Source organism: Rhopalosiphum padi, chromosome 3 (assembly GCF_020882245.1).
Source record: "Rhopalosiphum padi isolate XX-2018 chromosome 3, ASM2088224v1, whole genome shotgun sequence".
NCBI classification, from domain to species: domain Eukaryota; kingdom Metazoa; phylum Arthropoda; class Insecta; order Hemiptera; family Aphididae; genus Rhopalosiphum; species Rhopalosiphum padi.
Window position 1 is genome coordinate 3,247,846 of NC_083599.1, and position 26,800 is coordinate 3,274,645.

Here is a 26,800-nt window from a genome sequence, read left to right on the forward strand (position 1 = left end):
AGCTGACCCGGAAAACGTTATATACGTAGATGATCGAGAGTTCATACAAAAATCACACAAAAAACCTCACTTTCAGTTTTTCCCGAATTTTTCTTTACGTAAAACCTTATTCAGACTATTACGAATGTTTAAAAATAATGAACTATATCAGTTATCTATTTTCAAATTATGTTCTTACCAACCAACAGCATTTCATTTTTATAAAATAAATATAACTTAACAATACATTTTAATATTATAGTCTCACGGCGTCGCGAATAGGCAACTAAATGTACCACTATTTCCGTGTTTTCGTTATTCCAGTAGCCACATCATTGTGGAGGAGAATGAAATATTGCTATGAAAACGTTTTTCACACTCTAATTACCCGGAACTTTTTTTTAACACTATTTTTTAAAAGTTAGTATCACATAGGTTAAATAAATATTAAAACACGAATGTTATGGATGATCAATGTCATGGATTTATTTTAAATACTATAATATAATATATGATATTTATTAAAAATGAAATAATAAAAATGATAAACATGAACCAAAAATTGAAAGGATAAAACTTAAAATTAAAAAAAAATATGTGTAATTACATTACAATAGTATAACGTTTCAACGAGGATCATTTAGAGTCAATGTTATAACCCAAGCTCTCCATTTCTGAAACAAAAAAAAAATATTGTTTTGTTATTATGTATTAGAACGCATGGTAAAATATTAGAAATTAATAAATTAACACAATTTAACATGTTACAATTAAGCGAACAATAAACACTAAGCAAGATATTTTGTCTTTCAAATGTATTATATATTTATATACATTGTACTACATAGTGTTTAACGATACGATGGTCTGACAAAATATATAGTATGACCGATATTGGTTCTAATATTGGTTTTTATACTGTCACTAAATAAATAAATCTAATCATATTATTAAATAATACTTATTTATACGTAAATTTGACAGCAACAACTGAAGACTGGAAATCAATAACGGGCTAAATGCCAAAAAAAGAAAAATTGAGTTAGACTCGAAAAACTGAGCTATGTGCCATCGTCAATAACCAAAAATATTTGAAAATTGAATAACTCAAAAACAACGTTTTGGCACTTAGCTCATTATTGATTTCCAGTCTTCAACTGATGATGATTAATACAAAACATCACACGTGTATATCTTTCATATTTAGCTTAAACTACATCCCCACTCCTTACCCTCTAAAATATTACAATATTATAATATAATAGCAATAGTATATGCTATGATGATTGATGATAAATCAAGAACTACATTGTTTCGTTATTTTTTCGTTTTCTTAAGCACAATGCAAAATTAAAATTACGGAATATCGTTTAGCCAGAACAAAAGAAATATAAAAACTAATTTTATTATAAAAGTAGGTAGTTTTCATTTCAATTATAAAATTTACGTCCCCGAAACACTCTTACCATCATTGGGGTAAATGTAAATTTAACAACTACTGAGATAAATTTCACACCCTCCTGAATGTATGTGCCTATACAGGAATACATATGTATATGTTATATGTATCTATATATTCTATATGTATACTTTTAATCATATTTTTATGTAATAATCAATACGTACATTTTTGTGTACACTGTATATTTTATGTATTTTAACACATAGCAAGCCGCAATAAACTCCAAATTATCTATCGATAACTAACTATATACTTTATACGTTAAGAACATAATATACTATAAGTACTTCGAAATTACTAAAAAGTATACATCAGAGTTATTTCATTACATTAAAATTGTCTTTTTTTGGAAAATAACGTAGTAATTGTAAATTCATTATTTATAGACATTTTAATTAAATAAGTAAATATGTAAGTACAAATAATACATAACACACGTACCATACTACCATTAATAAATATACATTACATATTTTACTAATGCTTATAAAGTTATAACTATTAATTCATTTACCGTACCTAATTTAGCCTAACTTCAATATTATTATTTGCTAACTGTGAGGTCATTTAAATTTATTTTTTAATATTCATATTTTTATATATCCCATAAACCCGATTTAGTATTTATCCATTTTTTAGGCCAACTAATTTAAGAAGTGGGCCAAATCACAATATAATTGGATTTTAAATACGCAAATGTTTACCTTGCGCGGTCCAAATGACGCCACAGTTAACAAATAATATAGATGTCATTCAAACTGTTATAATAATTACTATAATAAAATGTAGACAATTAAGTTTCCAAGTTTTTAAGGTCAATCGACAAACTGTTATTATAGTGTTGTATGTACCTTTTACTACTGCGGCATTGTTCTTCAAATTAATAAACCAATGTTGATAAGGATAATTTGGACGCACTCCACCGTATTCTTTTGGCAGATATTTTGGATCGATGTGTTTGTGTAAAGATTCCATATTTTTACCGTGGAAAAATAACTGTAACATAAAATAATGTATTAATAGATGCCAATAAAATACTTATGTATATCACGTACAATATATAAATATAGAATATTATAACAATTTATTATAAAACTATAAACATATTCAAGTAAACAAATTGCAAATTTTTGTGAAAAAATGAAGAAAATATATTGAATAATCAATATCCCAATATTATGTCTATAACGACTATAACTACAGTTTGTTTTATTTAATACATAATTTATAATTTATAATCAAAAACTAAGAAATATCTATTGACAATATATTGAAGCATTTCCGTACGAGGTTTAAGTAACTATTTGATTTACAACACTCGTCAAGTGTAGTTTACTTTGATTAAATAATTGTTCACAATTATGTACATGACGAAAATCAAATTTTTGGTTCTACGGTGAATATAATATTGTGTTGTAACACGCCTTAATGTATTTTAATTTTACAATTTAGATTTAGTTTTTTTCCAGCACATAGAAAATATATAATACGTATATTACGTACCATTTCGTTGTAACGCTTGCCCAAAAGCGGCTTAAAGAGATTGAACACCGTTTCGAACACCCACGACTCGTTGATTATGTGGATCGCGTACGTTTTCATCGGTATAGAATACTGTGTGATGGATGAAAATAACATAAGGTATTGCACATGGTTATAATAATAATATGATGATGGGATGGCGATATATTTTTTTTCGCCGACAAGAGAAAAAGTAATCAAAAATTAACATACGACGATGAGGTCGAAAATCGTAGAAACAACTTTTGGCGTGATTTGGTAAGCGTGCTGAAGCGTGAATCCGTTCATATCGAATATGACCACCCCGCCGAGTATTTGAGCCATCGGTTCTAAGATGCCAAGCTCTAACGTGGCCAGTGACGCTTTAAGTATTTCGTTCATGTCGAAATCGTTGGTGTTCCAATTACCTGAAAATACAATAACAAATTAAAGAAACATTTTACAAAAGGCAATTATCTGAGTGAGGGTGCTATCATTGTTCTGTAAAATATTGTGTTTATTGAACCGCGAGTATCACAAAACAATTTATTAGTTAAATATAACTCAAAGAAATAAAGCAACCGTATGTCCGTATTAATATTAATATTATTAATTTTCACAATGATTGATAATAGTAGGTACCCGAGTCAACACCTAGATATACATGACATAAACGAAAATCATATTATTCGTCAAATATTTATAACAATGGACCTATATAATTAAAAGTAAATTTAAAAGTTTCAATAGTTATAATAATGCTCTTTTAATACTTACGTATGAGCAAATTGAAGGGAAACTAAGGAGTATAATTAAATAAAACCCCTCAGCAATGTCAAGTCAATAATACCTATCTATAATATATAATATATAAATAAGATAATGATTTTTTTTATTGTTTGGATAAGACAAACAGTTAGATTAGCAATTCACATTATTAAATTTATTAAAAAAAATATGATAACAGAAAGACATGTTATGTTTAAAAAAAAACTATTAAGTTATTTTAAAAAAACCATCAGCAATATATAATATACAGTGATATACAATTTAAATTCAAATAGATACATATTACGATAATTATTAGCTAATAAGTGATAAATAATAAAAATAGTGATAATTAAGTGATAACTTTAACAATGAAAACTATTTTTCTATTTTTAAACATTAAATGTTTATCTTTTTGAATAATTATATGTATGATTTGTGTAGTTCAGTAACGATTATTTGGATAAGTCACAGCTAGTAGTTAGCTTACTTATTTATTACAAAATAGTCTAACGAGGATAATTATACGATTATTTAAAAATATATATTTGTCTAATAAGTATATATGTCGCATCCACTTAATGTAATCGTATTTTTCATGAAATGGATATCCATTTCATGAACAACGATCATATCGTGTAAGTCAAATTTTAGTTCATGAAATGGACATATATTTTATCCATTTCATGAAATGGAAACTCTTATTTTACACTTTGTGTAATATTTTTAATTAATTACATCAATGGGTAACATTTTGTGAAATCGAAATAATAATATTGATACGAGTACACGAATCTAGTATCTTTAAACTGTAAGTATTAAGATACTAAATAGGTACCTATTGTAGAACTTACTGTACTATACTAATAAGTAATATGTTATCGACACCTGTTATCGATAAATAATCGCATCAATTGTATGAGTGTAATAGCACTCTGGAAAGTTTTTATTTTTATTTTTATATGATGCCAGTACGTTTTCTCGAGCCGTATATTAACGTTCATTACAAGGAATACAATTTATAAAATGGAATTTGATTCATTTGCTGAATATTATGAAAAATTAAATGCCTACTATGTAGGCAAACCCGGGAAAAAACCACCCACCAAAAATGAGGTTCAATTAATAATTGAAGAAATATTAGCGGCCAAAATAAAAATGTAAGTAATTGTTAAAATATACAAAATATTTACACTTCAAATAAAATTATAACAATCAGCCATCAGGGCTTGTATTTCAAAAAACTATTTTGTTTTATGTTATTTGGAATTAAGAGGACACTATACCCGCAGTGTTGTCTCTGTCTTACTAACGTACATTATAACAAATTTTCATTCAGTAGAATACATTTTGTGATGTTAGCTTTAATATTAGAGTAAATTTACCTATTATCAAATTTAAAGGTAAGAATATTATCTAGACAATGACATATGCTTTTAATGATATTATTATTTTAGAGTTATGAACATTTTAAAGTTGTAATATTTCACATAGCTGTAACTCACTTTAAAATAATAATATCATTAAAAGCATATGTCATTGTCTAGATATTATTCTTACCTTTAAATTTGATAATAGGTAAATTCACTCTAATATTAAAGCTAACATCACAAAATGTATTCTTCTGAACGAAAATTTGTTATGATGTACGTTAGTAAGACAGAGACAACAAATGCGGGTATGTCCTCTTATGCTTTTATTAGGAGTGCGATGAAAAAAATAAAGAACCATAATACATCATACAAAAAATTAAAATGATGAAATAATATTACAAAACTAAACACACCATTACCGTCCGATTTGAACGACAAAGTTCAGCGCAAATCATAAGCTTCTATATCTATAGCCGCTGCGCTGTCGTGATGTTATTATTACGCGTATATAAAAAACCCGCGACATCTAATTTTTTAAAAATTACCGAAGTTAATAATGATAAAGAGCTTACATAACGTGAAACAGTTTCTCATATTTCTGGGGGACAAGGTTTTTTAAGTTGCATTTGTAAACGCCAATGTGAATCAAAACGTTGTGCTTGTTTTAAAGCTTCGGTAAAATGCAACATTCGTTGCCATAGCTCTAATATTTGTAAAAATAAGTAATAATTTATTATTTATATAAATAATAAATTATTAATTATTATTATAATGATTATTATAACTATTTATATTTATATAATTTATTATTATTATAAAATATAATTATAATACAATATTACATAATTATAATAATCATGAATAAATGTAATAAAATGTACTCGTATCAATGTTATTATTTCGATTTCACAAAAAGTTACCTATTGATGTAATTAATTAAAAATATTACACAAAGTGTAAAATAAGAGTTTCCATTTCATGAAATGGATAAAATATATGTCCATTTCATGAACTAAAATTTGACTTACACGATATGATCGTTGTTCATGAAATGGATATCCATTTCATGAAAAATACGATTACACTAAGTGGATGCGACATATATATTTATTTTATATTTTAAAATATTTTAAAAATTTAACAAAAAAAAAAAAAATAAATAATAATAAAACAATTAAAAGAAAACAGGTATACAGTCAATACCTTTACATTATTCATAAAACGTATAATGTGGAAGGTACATGTATAATTTTAAAAATATATTTAACATAAAGTAAAATTTAATTTTATCTATCAATTATTATAACTTAATTTAATTTTCTTTTATAAGAAAAAAAAAATCAAATTTAAATATTTAAGGATGATGAATTAGGTTTTATATAAACGATAATAAGTTTTATTTTTATTTTTTGATTAGTAAAATGTTATTAAACATAAGTAATTTAAAACTCATAAAAAGTATAAAGTAGAAAAAATGAAATTTCATTCGTTTCAATATTGGAAATTATCGGTAATTTTTTTGAAAATAAATCATGTCAAACTGTACAAATATAAATGTCAAGTACGATGACATTTTGAATAAACTTAGCCTGAAATCGTTAAGATTAAAGTTCATAAAAGATTTGTTATTATAATTATAATAAAAAAAAGTAAAATCATTGATATTTTTCATGTAGGTAGGTAGGTAGTAATAATGTGTTAGAAAATTGGTGGGTAAAAATATTATAATGTGTAAAATGTTTATTAATCTTGTAAATGTCAAAAACCTACAAATTCATTATATTTTATAACTGTCGTCATCATATATTGAATACCATTCCCACGTATTTAAAATTCAGTTTTAGTATGCAATAATTATTTGAATATTTAAATTTTTAATTTATAAAATAGAAAAATAGAAAAATGAATTTGCAACTTTCCAAATTTCCAATTTCGTTTTTTTTTTGTTTTTTAAAAGTTAAGTAAAATTTTTTTAAAGTATAAATTCAATGAATTATTTTCAAGTAGGAATAGTTTAATAATTTCATATACGTTTTTATTATTCATAAAAAAAATCATGTATAACTTAGTTTCACTATTGCACATCTGATAGTTACTTCTCTGAATTATTTTCAAAGAACACGAGTAATTAAAAATGAAACAACTAACAAATAAATTCTAAAATTTAGTCTAAATGTTTTGGTGAAAATTACTTATTTATCATAAAAGTCAGTTTGATGAACTTTAAATTAGTTACGCAAGTAGTAAGTATATCTAGTTAATAATTCCAACTTATCAACTACAAATTCACAAGAGGACAAAACTTATATTTTAATCCCTTCTCATATTTTTTTTCCCACAGAAAATCAGCGTATTAATGATTAATTTGTATAGATTATTATGAGCAAGAGAATTATTAAATTCAGAATAGGCTTTAAATACCATTCGTAAACGCTGTTAGATTTACTATTAAATTCCTCTGCACGTTAATATTAAACGTGTTAAATTTTACTGGCCCTACCGCGTATAGGAATTTATACTTTGCTAGTATACAAATAGGTAGAATTTCAACCGTATATATTTCAAATTAACATTATTATAATTTGTTCATTTGAACTTTAAAAGTAAAATAATATACATTTTTTATTTGAGTATTTAAAGCCATTAAATATTGTTATTTTATTATTTTGTCGAAATTGGTATATTACATGGTAGGTGCTACACTTGTACCTATATAAAATTACATATTATTAGTTTAAATAAATGCGATGATAACCAATAGACGATAAGTTAAATTTATTATTACCATAAATTTCATGTGACTAATTTCAGATATACATTTTTTAATAATAAAATAATGATTGATTTAATATCAATTTATTTACTATCAACACATGTTGACTGTTCACACTTAAATTGTACACCTATTAGTACAACATATACTTATAACATGTAATTACCTATGAAGACGTTCTTCCTTTATTTTTGCATTTAATGAATTATATACTTCTTTGAGTAAAATTCTATATTTATAAGGTTCCAAACATACAAAAAAGACCTTCATAAATTGATATAATTATTATTATATTACCTATATATTATATATTATTATCATTTGATGAAATACGTACATAATAGTGCTCAAAGATTAATTAGTAATGACTATATTCACGTCACTGCAGGTTGCATTTTGTTTTACAATAATAATTATTATCTACATATACGCCGAGGCAAAGTACCCTTGAAGGTTATCACTGCTGCCTGCAGATTTCCGACGTATTCCTTTGTTGTTATGCATTTAGAAATGAATAAGTAGTACTCTCTTCCAAATTTAAACAATTTAATCTTTACATTATATGATATTGATTATTGTCTTAATAATTATTAAAGCTACGTGAATTTCATATTTTTAACAAACACGACATTTTATTAATTCCTTAGTAAGAAATATACTTCCGAACAGATAAGGTGCCTATATTATATTGGTATTTAGGTACCCGCCCACGGATAACCTATAGTGCAAATACTAATACAATATATTTATATTATAAACTATGTGTACTAGATAAATAACTTGATAACTTAATCTGCAAGTATTTAAGCACCTTCAACTTTTACATATTTTTAAATGTAATTCTAAAAATCATTAAAAATCCATATAAAAGAGATAATACATTTACAAAAAAAGTATTAAAATGTTTTCATTACAATATTACTTACAGCGTTTAAAATCAAAAAAAAAAAGTAGTTAATACTGTTTTATAAAATATAAGACTACATAAATATTATGCCTACATATGAGACATATTATATAAAATATAATTAGTATTTACTATTTAGCATTTAGTATGATTAAGTTTAAAACAAGTAGGTACAAATTATAAATATATTATATTAAGTACAATACAAATTACCTGTAAATTTCTCCTAACCTAAATAAGAAAGCAATAAAATATAAAAGATTTATTTTAAATGAATCACATTCAAATCACATTTGGGAAAAAAAATAATAATATTATTTTAACAGTTTTGAAATTTTTACCGCCCACCGTTATAAAATTAATATAATTCCAGCACACTTACTAAAATCAGTTTATTTTATTAGTTCTTACCACAACAACATACATAAACACATTGATATATCGCATATATAGATTTAACGACTAACGTAGGTACTATATTGACTATCCACATTCAAGTTTTGTTACAGTCAATGTAAATTAAGTACGGTAATAATTTATGTTTTATATTTATTAATATATTATTATTATTATTATTATTGTTATTATATTGTGTGAAAGTATACATTCTTCTCTCATAAAGTTATTGTTAATTATTATTAATCATTTTTATGAACATGCGAAACAATTAATCACACACGACGAATATGAAATATAAGCCGACATACCGTTGCCATTTACAGTGTCCAATGTTTGTAAAGTAAAAAATATAATTCGGGTCAAATTTTAAGTAAAAAAAAATGTAGAATAGAATTGTACGTACCTAATTTATAAATTAAAATTCGTCTGCCGGTTTGTTCTTTGTAAGGCAAAACGCTTAGTACTTCTAAGTCGGCTATGAAAGATAAATCCAGTGGATTTATTGTGTAGTAATCTGGATGATTTTCTCTAAATCTGTAGTAATTCACGATCTGTAACAAAAAAAAATAAAAAAAATAATGATAATGATTAATGTATAACCGATTAAAATAAAGTATAAATTAACAACTATCCCTAAAAAAAAAGTCAAACTATAGTGGAATTTGCATTAAACACTACATAAAGCGATCACAAATATGATAAAGTCGTGTATTAAGTTCAGATTATGCATATACGTAATAGTAAAGTACAATTATTTGATAAAAAATTCATGTCTAAATACATAAATAATTTTAAAAAAAACTAAAAATCACTTTTATTTTTGTGAAAGTTTAAAAATCGAATACACCGATTCAAACCAATACACTATTTGGTGTTCTGTCTATTTAAAACATATTATATCAATATCGAAAAATAAAGTTAAGACATGATAATTATTTTGGGGAAAATTTAAAGCCTCGTGTAAAAGTATATAATATGCCCAATTTGGGATTCTTTGTAAAGCTCATACAATCATACATATATTTAAGATTATATCAATTTGATTATCGTCACGTCCATGGTCCATCGTCAATAATGAATCATTCAATTTTACACAAAATGTATGGCATTATTGTACCATGCAATTTTAATTTATCTGAAGTGCGTGGATTGTGGTTTATACTGAACGACAATTTGACCGCAATTAAAAATAAAAAGTCAACTACAATAGATATTGAACACATATTTATACAATATTTTTTATTAATTACAAAACGCTGCAATTGCGTAAATTTTACCACACTAATCACCATAATAATATAAGAAACACATAAAATATGTTTTTTTTTTTCAAAACTAATTATGTGTACATTTCATTGATTATTTAGTTCACTATATTTTGATTATAATAGATTACATTAATAATTTACACTAATTATGACACCGAACAATCCATTACTAACAAAATTTTCGCAGCCTCTGGCTCTATAATTATTTCACACGCGTTTCGCTTAAGCTAACACAGTAACACGTGTAAATCAGCAAAACATACCAATGTACATCGCTATACTATATTTGCATAAATGTTTTATTTATATTATCTTAGAAATGTAAATTAGTATTTACCAAGATTTTTAAACATAGACGTAAAAGCTGATTATGTAACAATATAAGTTTAATGAAAACATAATATAAAAATGTGTAAATATATAAAAAAAAAAAAAAATGATAACCTATATGAGTATGTATTATATATATATATATATATCTGTATGAGTACTAATACTAATTATTATTTATCATTAATACAACTTTAATCTGTATGGGAGTGTTTAAATAGCCTAATTAATATGTTTTCGGACAACCACTTCCTCTTAAATGGTAAAAATATGGCTTGAGTTTAATAAAAACTACATCTATGAAATATCTTCAAAATATAAAATAAATTAAAGCTAAAACATTATAAAAGTCTTGAGGATCGTCAATAACTGTGATACAACAAGGTGATAACGCAATATACACAAATTACATTAGGTATAGCGCGAACAAAACACTACGGGAGTCTATGTTCATTTGGGTATAATATTATATACAATCAAAACCAGTCAGTCGTGTTTACTTTGTATTTTAATAATATTTATAACATTTATAATTTGATTTGTATTTAAATACATTAATAAGTATTTTTAATAATAATATTATATATTTATATTATTTTAATATAAATATTTATTTAAATTAAATGTATAACATAAACTTTTAATATAAAATTTAATTTATTGTATTTGTTAGAAACGACAATAACCGTAACAGTTGAAGCGTATAAATAAATAAAAAAAGAAAGAAACCTTTTAAGATTAAAATTTAATCAGAAACCAAAAAAAAATAAATTTTTATTATTATATTAAGAAATTAGAAACTCTTTTTTTTTTTGTGATTGTTAAATTTTATTGGAGAAACATTTTCTTCAATTTTCAACATTTATGGTGGATTTTGGTGGGTAGAAAGTATAGAATACAAATATTTACTCAATACCTACAACTTTCGATAAAATTAATTTAGAATTTTTGGAGTAATTCAGAAAGAAAAAATACATCAGGAAACTAAACACTTAAAATGTTCACCAAATAAATACTTTCAAAATATTTGGGATTTTTTTAGAGTTATTTATAGATTTTTAGAATTGTTAACGTTTTTATATAATTTTTAATTCTTAAATTTATTATACTTAAATTCAATGATTAGTAAATTAATTCTTAAGAAATCGATTACTATATAGTGTGTCAGGTTTTATTTCTATGAAGAATATTATATAATTCATTTATAATCGGAAAAATTTTTTTTCTATTTTTTATTTCTATGGCGGTATAATTGAACTTATTTTTGCCAAAATCATCGCATATTAATTGTTATAAAGTAAACCTATATATATTACGAATACAATGTTTTTTTATAGACATTGACTTACAAATTAAAATCGCGTACCGTAAAACGATATCAATATCGTAACATATATTGCCATATTGGTGATATATTAACTTAAAAAACGTCTTAATAATTTAAAGGATTACAAATATATTTTTCGAGATCATATAATACATCTCAATCAATTAAAACTATTTAAACCAATAATTGTTTTTTTCACACAATAGTTTTTATTACCTAACGAAAACTAATAATTTATTTTGCTTTAATAATGTATCAGTTAATCTTCACGATCGACCAAAGAAATTTATTTTAATAGTTTCTTACAACTCTTAACCTATAAAAATTATAAAATAGAAATTTTATTATGTTGAATAAATTACAGTGTTGCGATCTTATACACAACGTTAATAACTCGTAAAAAAATTTATAATTAATTTACATCAAATAAGTTTAATTAATTAATATTTCATATTTAAATATCATTAATATACCACATGTACCTACAAACAAAATAAAACATAGTTACACTGTATTTCTTTAAAATACCTGATTCAAAATAATTATTTTTAGCTTTTTTTAAACGTCAACTTTATTTCAATACAACGTGTACCTACTACACAGTGTACAGTGTACTACATTCGATTTTGAAACAACTTTTACTTTTACCTATACCTACATAATGCACACTGACAAATTTTAACATTATGTTCCGGTAATGCATGTGCATACTAATCTACAATAAGTCACGTAAAAATGAATTTTACAAATGTTTAAATATTTTACAGTTCGTAGTCATATTTAAAATTAAAATTTTGTAAAAGTATAAAAAGTAATTTTAGTTGCTATACAAAAGATAATGTAAATATAATATATCTATTTTAATATCTAGGTATACATCATTTGCATTATAAAATTACACTTTTTGCATTTCATCATAATCAACCTCGAGTTTTTATACAAAATTCAAGGTTATTTGAATTGTTAAACATACCACACTTTATTATTATTAATGCTATAAAATAGTTGCTGACATATAGTAATACTGTCAATCATAGTATAATAATGTTAAGAATGTAACAATAATATGTATTTATGAATTTGTTACAATATGTTTACATAGCTATAGTTTATATTGTAAACATTTTTTCGTTAGTATGGCAGATATAAAAGTAGACACCTAAATGTTTTTGAATTATAAAATGCACATGGCTTAATTTAGATAAAAATCGTTCAATTGCAACATAAATAAATACGAAAACATCTTTTCTCGTTCCTCTTATTTATATTCAATATTACTATTGTCTGCTATAACATTACTTATTACATGATGTCTTTGTATTTTATTTTATGTAATTAGAAATTTATTTTCCTTAAATAAAGAATAGTATTATATTATTATTATAAAAGCAAGGTTTAAATATCAGACTTACATTACCTACTAAGACTATTTTTTTTAGAGGATAACAGTTAGAAACTATGCATTGATTATTACATTAGTTTTACTGTAAACATCAATTATATTGAAAGTAACAGTAATGTTTGTAATAAAAATGTAATATGATCTATACATTGATAAATTAGTAATGGTACACATACGATATATTTTAAAATAACTTATCATCTACATTTTTAATATTAATGTATTTTTAAAATTCTATATAAATCGTTAATTATTTATTTATTTTATTAATTAATATGTGTGATAAACAAATAATAATAATACATTAAGCATGACTTTATATTAGCATAATGCTATTTATATCATAAATAGAAATAATAAAGACAAAAAAAAATATGTTAAAAAAACAGTAACGGAAACATTAATAATATTTGCACCAGTTTAAAATAAAAATAAAACTAAATAGACACTTTTAGATTTGAATTTAAAAACATTTATTTAAAATATTTTAATGTTTATTGTACGATAAATAATTCAGTTTCAGATCTATTACATATTTTTCATAACCTTAACTGTAAAAATTATTTTAATTTAATTTGGTAATAGATGAAAAATTATGAATAAAGAGTAATGAGATATAGTATACCTATTCACACACCGGTTTATTTAGGAAAGAAATGTATAAGACAATAATATTATAGGTGTTGTAATAATTTATTCTAATCTATTTAAATTTAACTAATTTATAATTTGAGTAATTATTTTAATGTAATTCATTAGAATAGAAACATATTTTAAATGCAAAGACCAAAGTAACCATTTTAACTTTATCAATTATAAGTACCAACATCAGTGAATATCAATTCACGGAAGTTACTACTATACAAAATGCACAACGCTCCTTCTAAACAAAAATTGTGTTAAGGTAGACAGAAAAAATTTAAAAATATGGTTGTAGAACAATAAATTTCTCACTTAATTACCAATTTTATTAAACATTCATAACTAATTATAATAGAAAAAAATCAAAGTCGTTCTCAGTTTGTTTAATGATTTAGGAGGCCTATCGTGTAATTTTTCCGAATAACCACGATATTTGGGGCCACATAAGTAGAGTACTGATAAGCACAGAACATCAATTTTTTTAAGCGTACCCACCTATAATCAAACTAATCCCTCTAAAAATAATTTTACTCTGACGTAATACGCCAAGTTGGAGATTTCCAATCGTTAAAAATTGTTATTTGTCTAATTCACCAGTAACAGTAGTTTGTATAGCCCATACGTAATGGAATACAAAGTGGATAGATAGTGCATGCGCCTATTATGCCTATATTATGATATGTATACCTACGACACGATGCCCGTGGCGTATAATATATTTCAATCTTGCTACACCCTGTACAGAAATAAAAGTTCCGTTCCCATTAATAGACGATGATATGCATCGTAAAAAAAAAAAACGTAAATCTACGCGGACCGCTGAGGCACACAACCTCTGCAATTGCGTTTTCCTTTCACCGCTGGAAAGAAGAAAAAAACACACACATATAGGTATATTACATTATACACATAATAATATATATTATTATATGCATATACACCACGTTCTGCCACAACGCGTGCGCCAACAGCATTCATATTACGACATTCATCGACGCCGTCGCGTATAACAGGTGTCGTTCTCTATATAGTAGGTAGGTACGTACATATTATTATTATATATTATTGTATTATGTGCATTATACACACAGCACAATCAGTGTTAGCGCGCACGCTTTAAAGATTGTCCGCCAAGGATGTCGGGACTTATTTTTTCTTACATTCACGTGAAATAAACATTTAGACGATAAATCCATACTTTTTTTTTTTTATTAATTAATCGAGTTCGTGTATACACTACTTATATAAGACATTTATGTAGTTATGTATCTATTATATTATAATCAACGTGCTCTGGTCAGAGTCTTACACACTGCTCCGCGGCTGCACGAATTGTGAAACTTTAATTTTCACCGATACTATATTATACTATATACTATATTTAAAATGCCCTTAATGGCCCAATAGGTGCAGATGCGGTGATTGTGCACTAAATTAGTCGATAGAATTAATAACGTCGCAGTAGGCAAAAAAACCGTTTATATATTATCATTATATATATTATAGACGCCAACACCGAATGCTGTAGAAACATCATTACCTACTGCACGCACAACAATAATTTGATTTATCATTGCATTATGCGGTGAGACTATATTATACACACAAGTATAATGCTATTTTTATCTAATCGAGGTCCCCTCTGAATCAAAAACTAATCACGAACACGAAACAAATATACTGCAAAAGTATATAATAATATCATCTATAGATCATTATTTAATATTACTTAAATTACCTATACTTTTTTATATGTAAAATATTTAAAATTTCTTGTACCTGCACAGCAGATATACCGGATGAAATATGATCAATATGGCAAGAACTATCTTTATGCTTTACGACATGTGTTTAAGTTATTAATAAGAGAATACATCAATTAGAAAATTAAACATTATTTTTATTACCTACGTTTAAAATATTGGTGATTTACTTTAAAAATTAAAATATTTGTGATTACTACACTAAAATAAAATGTTTTGGCAAGCTCTTGAATTAAAACTATGACCATCACAGTAAGTATTTTTAATAAATTAAAACAATACTATCTTGATTCTAATCATTGTCAATTAAGAATGTTTATTGGAATATTAATACTTAATTTTCTTACCTTATTATTTAAAAATATATAATTTATACAAATAGTCAAGTATTTTTAAATTCATAAAAACAGATTCCAGCTAAATTTTAAACTTTTATTTTACTCTTACAAAACGGCATGATACTTGTTGCGTTTAGTTTGGTAAGCAATAATATGTTCTACGAGTAAATCATTCTACTCTAATAAAACTTACATTAGCTACTTTAATTATATTCAAGATTAACTAATACAATTATTATTATGATATTTCTATGTCAACTGTCAAGTGTTATTTTTATAGAGTAATATTAAAACGCAAGTATAGTATTTTAATAATTATTTTATTTAAAATGTAGGTATTTTAAAATAGCTGAGTTAAATAAATACGTTAAAAAGTGTATTCTATGTAACATTATATATATATATATATTAAATAAATTAGTTTTTCTTTGAGTAACCAACCTGTTACTACCAGCATAATAAAGGATATAATATTTTGACCTAATTAAAGGTACATATTTCTCATGACGAACAAAATAACTGACTGGCATTATATTCAACAAGTAGAGTACATAATACTTGAAATACTGCAGACTACAATCATCGCAAGCTACGTAGATTGAAGTGCATTCGAGTGTAGCATAATGAGACATATAGGTATTGAAAAATTGTCAAATTCTTTGAACACAATAATCGTGATTGCATTGCAGGCATTGAGTCCTAAAATAAAAAGAGGATAACCCTGGACCCTAGTTCAATTTAGAATTTAGAATATAATTTAAAAAAAAAAACCGGAATTATGACATATTGTAAATCGGAAGCGGTGGCGTCGAGGTAAACGTGTATGACTATTTGTGTGACGATCGCTGCATCATCGAAAATCCTTACAAACGAGATAAACACAAACTATAACACCGGACGTTATATGAACAAGCGGATATTTCCTAGATTCCTAGTTTCTGATTACACTCCACATAATAAAATAGGTATATATATGAAATATTTTTATAAAATTGTCTTTTTAATCGTCACCTCAGCGTACTGAATTCATAATAACAATGTAAATATTGTTGCATTATTATACAATATTATTACAACATCTGATGCTTTCATATTAAATCTGCATCATAATTGACTATTGTACACAATATTCACCTCTTTAGTTCATATAACTATATAAGCATCTTTAATGCGGTAATGTACAAAATATATATAAAAAATTAAAAAATCCCAATTATGATATTAAGGTTAATATTAGTATGTTCTACAAACAATTAAAAGTTCTATAATTTTGTTTCGCAACAGAAAATATTTTATTACGTAGTTGTCATTTAAACTTGAATAAACTTGAAGAATAGATACGCATCACTTAAATTATTGATTGCCATATTATAAAAATATTTGATACCTATTACTCACGTCTAAAATATTATGTAAAACTTATTCGAAACAATAAGCGTGTCTTATAGTAATTAACGTTTTAAAAGTACAAATCATTGCTTGGTGTTTTTTTTCTATCGAACCTACTTTCGTTTTGTTTGCTTAATAAACAAATATAAAAAGAACGAAAATCGTATCAATTAGGCTGGGTTGACTGCACATCATTTATTGGGCATTATCATTTTCCTTGAAATGAAGCTTTGATATATAAATATAATATACGTATTAAGTACAGAATTTAATTCTTCAATTATGTTTTTAAACTTGGATAAAAATCTACTTAAAAGGGTTCCTGAGTCATCATTATTGATAATATATATATTTATTATCCAAGCTCTTAGTTTGTTCATGACCCATAAATCATAATATACATATACGAAACCAAACTAAAACGGTCGATAATTGTTTAATGCTTTTTACATAACAATTTTTTTGTATCATACAATTAGTTATAAAAACATTAATGTCTCACAAATTTCATCATTATTAAAAACATTCCAACCGTAAATAATCTATATATATATATAATGTATCATAGAAAAATTAGAATAAATTCGACTTGTCAAAAATGGTGAAATCAAAACACATAAATCAATTGATCATATCTGTTGCACAATCCCTTTGGTACAGCTTTAGCTATATTTAAAAATATAGTTTAGATGTTGAAAATACGTAATAAGAATACGTATACGTTTATACTTATAAATCTTCTAAGCTAAACAACTATAACAACTATAGCAACCAACTCTTTTTAAAACAAATACAAAATAAAATAACTTAAATATTGTATTACTGTTACAAATATCAATTCCGAATATTTCGTATGATTTACACACGAAATACATATTACACACTTATGTATTGTGTATTGTATATTAAAGTCGTGACCATTTTCGGCAGTGAATGATGTGTCAAAAGTGTTCAAAACAAAATAAAAATGAAAACGGACGCACGACATTCGTCACTCCGACGTTGCAAAATCACAACTTATTTTGGTGGTGGTTGAAATAAAGTATACAAAAAACATAACACAAAGAATTTTCTATAAGCATACATCAATTTAAAAGTGAATGCAATAGGTTAAGTTACATGTATTAATTATACATGTAACTTAATCTATTGAGAGACGTTATTAATCAATAACGTACAAACGTAGGTATATAGGCTCCTACTTAGTCAGTTTTTTATACTATTGTGTGTAACTACCTAATATTTCTTTTACTTAAAAAAAAAATGAAAACAAATATTGATGAAAATTTAATTAAACAATTTAACGACATCATTGTTGGCGCCACGCGGGTACGGGTCAACTATAATTTTTCCATGTGTCCTTCAAACACTATCTGTCTTTTACAAGACACATCAGTATATTATTCTACACATAGCATAGGTTCTTACCTAAAGCTATAATATAGAATTAATGTATTATTATTGTTTTTCTTTCTCTTGTTTAAGGTCTACCTCGAACGGTATAACTCTTGTGAAATTATATATTATAACAATATACCTACACGAGATAAGCAGAAATGATAAAACGACCTTATAGATGCGTCAAACCTCCAATCGCTATCGATCCTGTAGAAATCCACTAAACAATAGAATCATTTAACCAATGTGACATTGTTATATTAAATAAATGTGAATAATTTATAATCTTGCAGTAACACATTATGTACAGTTATTGTGATTCAATTTAAAAGGTTCTATCAGGGCGATCAGCGATGATACTTATTTATTTTACCTATCTACATTTGTAGAAGTGTTAAGATCCGTGATAAAATTATAATAAATAAATAACTATATAATTATATTTTATGTATTACACATTAGTTTAACAAAACTATTGTTAATATCTAAAGCTTCATTTTACAGGATATTGTAAGCGATTATTTAATTATTATTCAATGACTATAAGCTAAAGATCCCACGTGTCATACCTATACATTTAAAATTAGGTACTGATTAGTTAATAGTTCTTATTTAAAAAAAAAATTATACTCAGTATTAATAATTTATTTTTGTCAACATTTGACATATTATTTTACTTAGTATTATTGATTTTCATATCTGTAAGCTTTTGATCTTTATTACTTACTCCGCAATAGGTAGTTAATGAATGAATATTCCTATTTATATATTATTTAAATATTACAATAGTACATATATTTTATTACTTAATAAACAAAAATTAATTAATTTGCTTAGCAATTATGTAGGTTAATTAGTAACACAAAATACAAATTTATTTATATGAATTAGGAATGTAACGTATTAGAACGTATTAGTTATTTCAGTTGCTATTTTCCCGAGTACTAATTATAAATAACTATGTGTATCTAACTATTGGTTAGAAAGTACCGCAAAATTGTAGGAACAAAATTATAAATTCTTACTGACATAAATTTATACAATTTTATTTTATGTTCATATAAAAGCAAATATTTTATTTAATGTATATTATCACACTAAGATTAAATCCGTTATTAAAAAAACTATTAATGCATAAAAAGTGAAGTTAGACCATTATAAATTATATTTTAATGTTAAGCCATTAAATTAAAAATGTACAAAGGTTTTTTTCTTCTCGTTTAACTTCAAAATTCTAAGTGGAACTATTTAAATTAACAATTGTTTGATGAATTAATTTTTCTTATCTTTCCTCGGAAAAGTGGTAACATAATCCAAAATTAAACTTCGGTAGGCTTGTCTAAGAATCGTATGTAAAAATCTGGATTTTGTGTTCAAATTTTAAACATTAATATACTTATTTTAATATTGCTTTGAACTTTTAAGTGATATATTACATTATAAAATTATAAGTTATAACATATTTGTATAATTAATATGATTAAATTTAACTAATTATTGTAAATTCCTTTAAAAGTTTTTCTAAAAGGCAATTTTACTTAAATTATATCTTAAATAGACTTATTCATACCTTATTTTTTAACTATTTAATTTCTTAAAATTACTTACTAGTTTGTAAGTGGCATTAAGTTTGAAATGTCGAGCTCTTAAAAACCGTAGTAGAAACTTTTCATCCATTCTGTGCGGTGTAACGTCCCCTCTCTCTGCATAAAAGAAAAAAATAACATTAAGATCTCCGTCAGCTTTTTTGCTAAGGTAAACATCAAATAATTGAACGCTATATAATTTATTATGATTATAAACATCACAATAAGTATATTTTTTTGTATATATATAAATATATATATTTTTTTTTTTTTGTTGAGAAATTCGAATTGATAAATGTATATATAAATATAAAACCGAATAAAAATCATTTTCTTCTAATATATTTGTACATAGAAATTTTTCTTTCGCCTTAAATAAACCATTATTAAATTGGTTATAACTTAAAAGAATTGCGGATTCCTAATTAATTTTTAAATTATTATAACTAACAAAATTATATTTAATCGAGTTAACCGCGCAAGAACACTTAACATATATACGCATTAATACATTTTATTCTCTCTAAATATTTATACATTGTATATTATAGGTAGATTATACTTTATGTTAATCATTAACATCACATATTCACATAACTTTTGTCTTAGAAATAATTTACGTTTTATTATTGTATATTATTTATTTTAATAGAAAAAGGCCTCAAAGTTCATTGATTTGAATTAATAATTATAAATAAAATAGATATGATTTGTAGTTTTTATATATAATCATATATAAATATATATAAATCATTTACACGCAATTTCGTCATAATTAGATTATGAATTAGATGAATTGTATTGTATTGTATTATTATGTTTGTGAATACAACTATTGAACTATTTATTTGCGTACTTAATTATTTTACCGATATGTACCAACTACCAAGTATACAATGTATCTGATAACAAATATTCATAAATATTCTTATTCGATTTCCAATATTGTTAAAAACTTTTTAAGTTTAAGTCAAGATACAACAATTTAACCAGCGGTTAGCTATAGACAGATACAAATTAAATGCACACATTTAACTAAAAAAAAACTAAAAAATTCCAGGACTTTCAAAGTTTTTACTGTTACATTAATTAAAATAAAAACGGGATGTAATATAAACGTAAAATAGAATCAAATATTTTTTCAATAAAATGAACATAAAAGTATTGCTGTAAAAATATTGAATGTTGATAGTTTCATTTTAATTAGGTAATTTAATATTTAAAACGGAAGTAATAATGTTAGTTTAGAGGACACTTGTGTTTATATTTTATATATTCACGATATGTTATATGTTATTGTGATATCTGTACAGTACCGACAGTACCGTAGGTTAATAGCGAGGTAAATAGGTAACCAAATGTAATATACATAAACGTATAATACCAAGGTATATACACTATAAATGTATCAAACAGGAAACGGACTTAAGGCTAATTCCGGTAAACCTTGTGGAAGCTCTGAATGTCAATAAGGACCATTGCAAATTCGCAGGATAAGATTCTAACATTAAAGATCAAGGGCATTTAAATAAAGTAGGTAAAATATAAAAACCAGTTAATATCATAATATAATAATATTACATATTATAGTATACGCTTAAATAAGTAACTAGTGAAATTATCATTTCGATGAAACTAGTAGTTATTGTAATGTAATTTTCACCTGCATTATGCATTATGCAGGCTACAAACACCTAGACTCAAAAATATTACAAGTATGGATTAATAGGGTACATAAATTTTAAATGTTTTACATTATCAGTTCAATAAATGTTTTTTTTTTATTATTATTGAACAAAAAAACCGTGGCTGTTCTTACATTAACTTAAATTATAGCATGTAATATTTTAGATACATACAAAATAAACTTAACTTAAGGATGGTTCATATCTCGTTTTACAGATTGAGTTTTTCAGAAATGTTTTTATTATTAATCATTATAATATTATATAATTATATAAATAATACAGATATGTAGGTACAATAAACTAATTTATGAATAATATATGCAAGAACAGTCCCTATTTTATGCACAGAACGAAATTAAAATATAGGTAGCTTATAAAATAAGCGTTTAAATTTTCATAAAATTACTTAAAACTTTACTCCTGTAGCCTCTGTACCTACTCTATTAAATTGACTAATATACAAAAAATAGCGTATTAAGATTTTTTTTTAAAGGGACTGTTGCGAGATAATTAGCTACAAAAACAGAACATGTTAATAAGTTCTTCTAGTTGTAGAAATAAAGTATTTTTCAATTATTTAGTGGAAAACGATAAAAAAAAATAAGATTAAGTTCAATAAATTTAATATATCATTTTACACACGACTTCTATCTGCAGTTATTTGATAAGCTGTTAAAAAAAAATGTACAACACATTTTAATGAACACGCGTTACCTGCTCACGTTCAATTATTAAAAAAAAAAAAAAATTGAAAAACGAAATCGTTTAAAAAATAAAAGCAACTAGCCACAAGATATCGAATCAGTTCGTAAATTCAAAATAACACAAATACAATACACGCCCATAATGTCGACCTAGGTAATATACTATATTATAATCATCTATATCACTGTATTCATATTATACGATATGAATTTTTGTGATTTCCAATCGGTTGACGGCAATGTTATTTCATAGCTAATTTCAAATTCTCACCGTATATCATGTCCTCGAGTTCGGCCACCAGTCTGGTCCTGGACTCCTCGGTCTCGCCCACTCGGACTCGACCGTACTCGACAACGTCGTCCGGCAACGATTCCACGTCCAGGTCGGCCAGCACGTCCGGGAAATTGACGTCCGTGCCGACGGGTTTGTGGTCGTCGACGATGACGGCCGCCGGAGCGATCCGTTCGCTGTTGGACAATATGAGCTGTGGCATTTTCGGGGGGGCGCGCGTCTTCGTCGGTCCGTCCGTCCGCTCGGGCGTCCGTGTCACGATTGACTGATAACTGTTACGGCAGGTACGTAAAATATCGCGTAGCCGGTTGCGCGCTGTTGCTGCTGCCGCGCCGCCGTCGCCGCCGCCGCCGCCGTTCGCCAAAACAACAGTTTTGTGCGCGAGCAGAATTATTATTATAATAATATTTTATGTTATTGGCCGCAGTTCCTATATATTTTATCACAATATAGGTAGGCAGGTACAACGCACGCGAACGAACGCGTTAATGTTGTTAATATATGCGTGTATTGTATGCATGTGGGTTTTATTTATATATCACGAGAACACTGTCAATGTCGTCCATTCAAGGCCGCCCTCGTGAAAACGAACTCAAAACGTCGTATATGATGTCAAATTAATTATTATATTATGAGGTACGCGAGAGTCGTATTGGCGCGATCGGACGTACGAAAAGAAGAGGTAGGTAAACGAAAGAAAAAACGCTATTACCTATACGTACTCGATAATTATAGTGCGCGCCGCCGATAATGTTGTTATGATAATAATATACGGTTTCGCGACGTTTCGCGGAGTACACGGCGGCGTGTGCGCGCGAGCTTCCAGGTAATATATTATATTATATGTTATCCGATGCAATATTATAATATATCAAAACGACGATTATTGCTCGGTCACTGCGATTATTAATTATCAAAACGCGAGAACGTAAAGGGACACGGCAGTGTGATGTTTGTATATAATATTATAATATACGAATATGCCGACGGGCAGCGGTGCGGCGGCAGAGACGGTAACGACGACTGTACAACGAAGACGGCGACGACTGTGCGGCGCCCACCGTATATATCTGACAACATGTGTCGTTTTCGGCGGAGGCTGCGTTGTTGCTTTCCCGCCGCGGCGTTGCATCACATCTGCGGCGGCGTCGGCGTTGCATAATGCGTGTGACGGACAGCGCAATAAGTTTTATACACAATAATAAATTATTATTACATATAATCATAATAATAATAAAGATAATGATATAAATGATTTCACTCTCTCGCCGACGAAATCGTAACACGCGCTGTAGCCGTGACGGCGCCGCAGCGGCGGTGATATAGCGATGAGGTAGCATCTATATGTATTCAGTTTTCCGGTTAACCCGTCCGTGTTAAACGCAGTGCCGGATTTACTGCGAGATTGCGGCGGGCGCATTGCACCGGAGCCCTCGAAATTTAGGTTATCTATCATAATTTGTTTAAGTAACTCGGTATATCATTACATATGTATTTATAAATTTAAAAATAATGACGTGGTTTGCCGAAAAAAATATACATTAGTATAAATATAGTATTACTGTGGTAATAGAATGGAAGAAAAGATTTTTATTTGCAATGTATTACTATATGGAAATCTGGAGAAAAAAAAACATTATATCATCATTATTCGTTTGATTTCGAAAACAAACATTATCGAAAATTACTTAACAACAATTGTACCAACTACCAGTAGATTTAAGGGTAACTTTGAAAGCTAATTGAAAAAAGTCATGAAAATGTATTTTAAATAGTAGGTATCTACATATTATGTTGATACGAAAGGGAAATAACTATATTAATTTGTACATTTGTACAAAATTAAAAACATATTATAACATAAACTAATTTGTTTTTTTTTAATATTATGAAAAACTTGTAAATAATAACAATGGTATACGTAATACGTATACGTATGATATAATTTACAATTATATTATTAATTGTTAATTATATCATGAATAGGTAATACTGTAATAGGTATACTAACTGCAGTATAGATGTAGGTGTATTACCTTGATACCAGTTATCCGAGGATAACTGAAAACACACAGTGGTTGAGAAACCAAATTAATAAGTGCTCGAAATTGATTAGTCATGTGCAAATGTATATTTTTTCAATAAGTTGTTGTTTACTAATTTATAAACTGTACACAAAAATACATGGTTATTATAGTCACGTATAACTATTTATCAAAACCTAACAGGTAATAGCTATATAAATAAATATTTTTAACATTTTTATAAGATAAACCTATGTAAGACGTAAAGTCAATAAAATTATTTATTCTCATAAATATATTTTCAAACAAACGTCGTCTCTGAGTTCGAGTGTCGGTAAGAGTAAAATATAGACAGTAGCAACAACTGAATTTTGGTCCAGTATAATTTGAGTACCATAATACATATTATAAAAGAAAAAAGGAGGAAACTGGAAATTTTCTCTGCTGTGTAGTAGGTGTCATTGTCAAGTATATTGGATAGGATATCATTGAATAAGTCGCTATAATAGATGTGTTAAATTTGAATTCAATGATAAATCATTGCATTCAAAAACGACTCTAAGTGAAGACAGGCCGTCCACCTACATTACTAAGTATATTTATATTGCTATTATAAATACGTTTTAATGTTATAGAATATTATTGTTATTAACTATCAGGAGAGGTTTTTAGGGGAGGGCCATAGCCCCCAAAGACATCGTACTCTTCATTTTGTCAAATATTTAATCGATTTTCCAGTATGAAATATAGAAATTTATATTTTACATTTTATATTTTAAGTAACAACAATTTAAATGTATAATATAAATCTTGTGACATTCAAAACTACAAAAGTACCTATAATATTACAATTTTTAATCATTTTATTTCAGGATTTGAACTTTTCAAAAATATATGGTAAGTAGTCAAGTTTATGTATACCTACCTATTTTTTATATCATTAATATTAATATTTAAATATTTTTTTTTACTTATTATAAAAATAGTAAATACACTGTTAATTTTTACTCTAAATAATAACTTAATACACTAATTGTGTTGCTATATTATATAAACACTCACTGACTAATTTTACTATAGTATAAAATTTTAAATACATACATACCAAAAAATATTCCCCCCCCCCCAGGCAAAGAATTAAAGCCACCCCTGTTAACTATTGTACTAATACCGACTTACCGTAGAACAGTGTGAATATGTAAGGGCATAGTTTTGTTTCGTGGTATATAAACAGACAATAGCATAAAATTAATCTAAATGTTTTGAAAATGTCATTGTGCTTATATATATTTTAGATTTTTTGGTTTCAGTATAAGTTACTTATGAGCAACCATATATTAAGTTTTCAAATCTTAAGTATTAGGCAGTATTAAAATTTAAAATTGAATACATTTTTAACTAAAAAACAATTTGTAAATTACTACTTTCATGTATACAGACAACAAACACACATCATTTTAAAATCAATCGCTGCATTTATTGCTCCAC

The 26,800-nt window shown here is 26.0% G+C and overlaps 1 protein-coding gene across 1 annotated transcript; it reads right to left on the reverse strand.

Annotated features, from left to right (window-relative positions):
• Positions 1-440: 440 nt before the first annotated feature.
• LOC132926636 (alpha-tocopherol transfer protein-like) lies at positions 441-24,333 on the reverse strand. The gene is made up of 7 exons (XM_060991009.1): positions 23,268-24,333; positions 20,627-20,721; positions 9,565-9,712; positions 3,176-3,369; positions 2,945-3,055; positions 2,293-2,437; positions 441-653 (listed from the first exon to the last, which is right to left on the reverse strand). Exons 1-7 carry the CDS (start codon positions 23,488-23,490, stop codon positions 616-618), a joined length of 954 nt encoding a protein of 317 aa, XP_060846992.1. The 5' UTR covers positions 23,491-24,333; the 3' UTR covers positions 441-615.
• Positions 24,334-26,800: the final 2,467 nt, after the last annotated feature.

What these genes read in the sequence shown, in the direction of transcription:
- LOC132926636 (XM_060991009.1), bottom strand. Translation starts at nt 23,490, where the DNA reads ATGCCACAGCTCATATTGTCCAACAGCGAACGGATCGCTCCGGCGGCC. An exon ending in ACTCGAGGACATGATATACG is followed by an intron (nt 20,722 to 23,267) that starts GTGAGAATTTGA and finishes TCTTTTATGCAG; the next exon opens with AGAGAGGGGACGTTACACCG. An exon ending in GCAAGCGTTACAACGAAATG is followed by an intron (nt 2,438 to 2,944) that starts GTACGTAATATA and finishes TTTATGTTACAG; the next exon opens with TTATTTTTCCACGGTAAAAA.